We start from the raw sequence: 5,408 nt of genomic DNA on the forward strand, positions 1-5,408 counted from the left end.
CTATCAGTGGTCGTACCCTTCTGGTAGACACCATTTTGGAGTCCTGGCTTCATCGTTGTCCATCATACCTCTTCGTTGTGGTTCATGGTGGAGGTCTCCATCGGCTCCAAACGGTCTTTTTCACATATGTATAGTTAGTTTGGTAGTCGGTGGGGTGGTGTATCAGTGCCTTACACCTTTGTATCTTGTCTTGCGTGTGTGTTGTGTGCAGTGGTGGCGTGTGTTTATATCGGTCTACTCGGTTGTAATACGGTGATGGTTGCTTTATAATATAAAGCGGGGAACCACTTTTTCGTCATATAACCAATGGCAGACATTATAGTGCCGCACATGTATTGCACACAAGCACTATATATGTAGAATTTCCCGAGGTGTTCAACCGAACCAGCAAACTTACATTAAATTACTAGATAATCGTCTATTGTATCGGAGAAGGGGAAAAGAACCCTGAATTTTCATTCGTTATGGGAAATACGACGCATAATAACCAAAATAGCATACGACATCATATCAGAGTGATGAAAAAAGATATTGTTGATTATTCATAACATTGAAATACATTCATGGCTTACAGACACACAGCGGCATGACATATTCTCCATTTATTTTATAGATATAAGGATGCTCGAGAAATTCAACCAAATCCTTGATTTATGCACTAATCTTCCGTGTAATCAACAAACGTCTGACTTAGTTGTGGTTGTTCTCCCAAAATTGAGCCTGGAGATAGTCTATTGTATTCTTTTCCACCTGAAATGCCTTGGCAAGAACATCATCTGATATTGGTGGGTCCGACCCAAACACTGCATTGGCAATTGTGATAGCCCCTGGGTTCTGGCTGCTAAGCGCGGCAATTGCAACAGCGGGCTGGTGGGGGTTGGGGTTGAATTGGAAGTGGATGAGCCCCACGGGGAAGACAAACACATCACCTTTGTTGAGCATCTTGGAAAGGAACTTGTTTCTGTTGGGGGCGGGCTGGTTGGATGTGACAAAGCCAACATATAGTGTCCCCTCGAGCACCATGAGGATCTCAGTGGCGCGAGGGTGCATATGTGGTGGGTTCTGACCTAAGGGAGCATAGTCGATGCGCGCAATTGAGATGCCGAGGGTGTTGAGTCCAGCAATCTGCATGACGTTGATCAAGTGATCCAACCTTGTTGGTCACCCTAGGCTTGTCGAGGTTGGCTGCCTTGAAGAAGTCGTCTGCGTTAACTTCCATCGGGTTCTTGCAAACAAACCCATTGACACGCACTGGGTGCATAGAGGAGATGTAACATGTAAGGTTAGATCTTACAAAGTCGTTTTAACTTGAATATTTCAGAATCTGATTGCAACATACGTATCTGGTGATAACATGACAGGAAACCATGAAGTACATAGTACCTGGTGAATGCAGGTCGGCGACGCAAAAGTCCTGGAGTGGGCTAGGATCAGAGGCAGTGGCCTGCCATGAGACCAGTGCAATAAGAGCAGCAAAGAGAAGGATAGAAGAGGAGGATGCCATTTGAGTTTAGTTTCTTTGGCTCTTCTTTTCTCTTGTGTTCCTGTTTGTGTTTGTTGCCTGAGTGATGCTTTGAGCTTGCAGGGGTTGTATGTGTTTATATAGGCGCAGTGAGCCGTGTGCGAACTCGGGAGCAATAGACATAGTCAGGTGGAACTGCACAACAGATTGAAATGGTCTCTGGCTGCTGATTAAACTATTTTGCATAAACGTTTTCCCTTCAAATGAAGCAATGCAGGGTATACAGATAGATAAAGGAACTCTATGTGATGTACGACTGAGTAGTAACTATGATTGTTTCTCCATTTAACCCGAGTCTCAACAATGCATGCAGGGCTAATTCCAGGAAAATTCACCACCCGTCGCCATTATTGATGAAGGAAAAGATTTATAAACAAGAAATATCCGGCAAGAGAAACAAATGAATTCCACAAGTTTAATTATATATCTAAATATCCTGTGTTTCTATCATACTATCATATACCTGGTCATAGTCTGAACTGGTGCCCGCGAAATCAGTCAAAAAGAGCAGTTGAGAAAAGCCAAGTTATACAAGGCAAACAATTGTTTTCTAGCTCGAGGCTGACATAGACAAAGTTACCTACTCTTACGTGAGCCTGATTCATGGGTGCATGACTACTAAAGACATATAGAGTGTGCTATCTAGCTTTTGGCACTACCAAATTATATATTTGCCAATAGATTTCTCATGAAAATCCAGCAACATAAGACGACAGAGTAGTAAACGGATTTGTAGCAGCCCCTGTATGTTATCATCATGTCAATCCGATATTTACTTGGTCAGATGTCTCTCGAAGTGGTTGAGTACTTACAGGAAGAAGCAACGACATTAATGGACGAAGTACCAAACCAAAAGGACAGATGATACAAACGCCATGACGATGGAGAGCAGGAAGTTTCCATATGACCTAAGCAAGACTAGTTAACATCTTCTAGCGAAGAGTTTTATCATGCATGACCAGTTCAGTGTATAAATCTAGCCTTCCTGACTAGGTTCATGGCACCAGACCTCACCTGCTTCTTTTGCTAGAGTAAATAGTGCATCGAATGACTAGACTAGGCCAAGCGACCACTCATAAACAGATTAATTTCTTGGAGGTGTCTGTTGGCAGATTTAGTATAGAAAGAAGTTTCCAGATGATTTAATTGCTTCTATCACAAGCTTATTACAAAGAAACAACTCAAATAATAATTGTTTTTTGGGACTCAGATGTCTACAATAGTTTTTCTGGAGAATGATCAATCAAACTTACAAGACTTTGAACCCAAAGGAAGCTAAAACAGAACATTCAGGAAAAATAGAACTAAGGACAACCAAAACAGCAAGTTTCATAGCAAAGGAAACGTAAACTACTTCTTAGATGCACCAGAAAGACAGACCACAAGAACGACTCCTGGAAGCAACTTTTGCACATTCAACTTGCACATTGCAACCTCTGAGCACATTAACATATAATCATCTATTGGCTTTTGATTAAATTTTTGCACAAACTTCTCAAGTTTCCTTTTAATATGCCTAAGCGCTATTGCATCATCTGGTGTATGGCTGAGTAGTATTTACGATTATTTATCCATCTCACCCAAGTCGGCACAATGCATGGAGGGCTGGTTCCATGAAAAGTCACGACCCATCACCATAGTTTATTAGATATCACATACTTGGTCATGGTGAGAACTGGTGCGCACGAGGTCAAGGAGCAGTTGAGAAAAGACAAGTGATGCAAAGCAATCATTTTCTACCTAGACAAAGTCATCTGCTTAGATTTATCCACTCTCCATTCTTTTAAGTTGCTTCAGAATGCGTGCAACCAAGCTTTTCAAGCTGTGGCCACTAACATAATCAAACTATATATTTGTCACCGGATTTTTCATGAACAAAACTGTGCACAAGATATGGCATGGGATAAAAAGAACATACATGTACTTATACGTTTATAGATGTGTGTTAGCAGCTTAACATACATATGATTAGAAAGCACGGTTGGAGATATAATGGAATATCTTACCATCCTCCAAGAAAAAATAAACAGAGAAACTAGGCAATATGAGTCACCTAGTGATATAAAAAAATATTAGGTTGCAAGTTGACGCAGTAGTTAACGGATTGTGTCAATGAGGACGAAGACACGCACGCATGAACAATGATGGTAGAGAGCAGAAACAATTCATGTGATCTTAGTAAGAGTAGTTAACATCGTCTTGCTAAGAGATTGATCATGACCATTTAATGCATAAATCTGACAATCTAGTCGGCCTTTCTTGACTGGGCTCATGACACACCTCACCTGCCTCTTTTGATAGAGTAAACAGGACATCCAATGCCTAGGCCGGGTGACCACTCATAAACTAATTATTTTCTTTAAGGTGTGTGTTGGTAGTTTTGATACAGTAAAGATGTTTTCATCAGACAAATAAAATGGATCAAGAACGAAGAAGAAGATAGGCCTCAACATCATCCTCGTGGACGACATCAGAGGCTATCTCCGCCGCCGGCCCTAGACACACGCACTCTCGGACTCCCTGGTAGCCATCGATCGGCACCACGCCGAGCAAAGCCCCGGGTGATGGTATGCGGCAGTGGGATATCCCTTCTCTCCGCTCCGATCCACTCTCTGGTCTCTGTGGCTAACCCTAGCATCTCACACCACCGCCGCTGCTATCCCCCACCTCAGGAGGTGGGCCGCTGACCTAAGATTTCGTGGCATGTCTAGTGGGGTCATGGTTCACTTGGTTCGTGCATGGATCAGGGAACTCTGCCTGGCAGCGATGCTCTCCCAGACCAGGCAGCATCATTGTCGTTGACCTATGAGGGGTGGTTGCGATCAGACGGGATGTGGCTGCCCATTGCCTCTCAATGGTTCCACCGCAGGTGAGATCCTCCCTGCCCCCACCCGGAGTGATCAGTTCGCTTCGTCGGCGGTCTTAGGCCCGACAAGATTTGGTCATGGTCGTGGACTTGGGCTAGGTCGAGCTTCACTAGGGTTTGATGGCTTTCTCTGGTGACCTCGTACCAACAGCTTGGTGGCGGGGCCTAGGTTTGGGATGTCGTACGTTGAGGCGATGGCCCTGGATAGCAGGTTGGACGTCAGGCGAGGGTGCGGGATGGTCCAAGCGAAAGTTTGGTGCCTCGACGCTGGTTGAGGCGATGTCTTGGTAGTCATGTCCCTCTTGCAGTCGTCACCATTGTTCTCCCGCCCTCCCAGCTCAGGGTGAAAACCCTTGTCCGCCCTAATGGACGCAATGGTGGAGGTGCATTGCTTCATGACCATCTTGGGTTCGTCATCGGTGAGTGTAGTTGTCTTTCAGTCAAGGTGGCGTGTTCGGAATGGTATGGCGATCCAATCGAACCTACCTCAAATCTGGTGACTCGGCGTATTACTTGCACCTATCTTGTACACGCAACAATATCCTCCTTTCATCATGTTTTTGCTCGCTCTGGTACGGCCAACGCTGCTTGGTTTAGGCAGAGGGTCCTCTCTAAGAGAAGTTAGGTGGTCTCGGCGCGGTAAAGTCCAATGTTTTCTTCCAGGTGGTGTGTGGTTGAATGTCGTCGTCGGTCCTGCTTCAGTCTTCAGGAGGTCCACCCTCTCTTGTGCTTCCTCTCGGCGGCATGCTGGAGGCGTCTAATTTGGCACTTCCGGTGCTTCTTAGCGTGTTTGGCTTGGTTTGCCTTGCTTTGTTTGATCATCTTGTATGATGATTTGCTCAACACCATGTATCGTTTAGCCAAGCGGCCGAAGTCCGTTTTGTGATAAATGCTTCTATGACAGGTTTGTTACAAAGAAGCAACTCATATAATATTCATTTATGGGCGGTTTAGGTAATAATCATTTCTTTCGTGTATTTATGCATGTTTTTTGTATGTATGTTGGACCTAATTTTTGGA

The 5,408-nt window shown here is 44.3% G+C and overlaps 1 protein-coding gene across 1 annotated transcript; it reads right to left on the bottom strand.

Moving 5' to 3' along the window:
* Nucleotides 1–516: 516 nt before the first annotated feature.
* LOC123100710 (germin-like protein 8-11) lies at nt 517–1,131 on the bottom strand. Its single transcript, XM_044522594.1, has one exon. The coding sequence runs from the start codon at nt 1,129–1,131 to the stop codon at nt 691–693; it is 441 nt and encodes a 146-aa protein (XP_044378529.1). The 3' UTR covers nt 517–690.
* Between the last annotated feature and the right edge of the window lie 4,277 nt (nt 1,132–5,408).

The sequence above is a fragment of the Triticum aestivum genome, chromosome 4D (assembly GCF_018294505.1).
Source record: "Triticum aestivum cultivar Chinese Spring chromosome 4D, IWGSC CS RefSeq v2.1, whole genome shotgun sequence".
NCBI lineage: Eukaryota > Viridiplantae > Streptophyta > Magnoliopsida > Poales > Poaceae > Triticum > Triticum aestivum.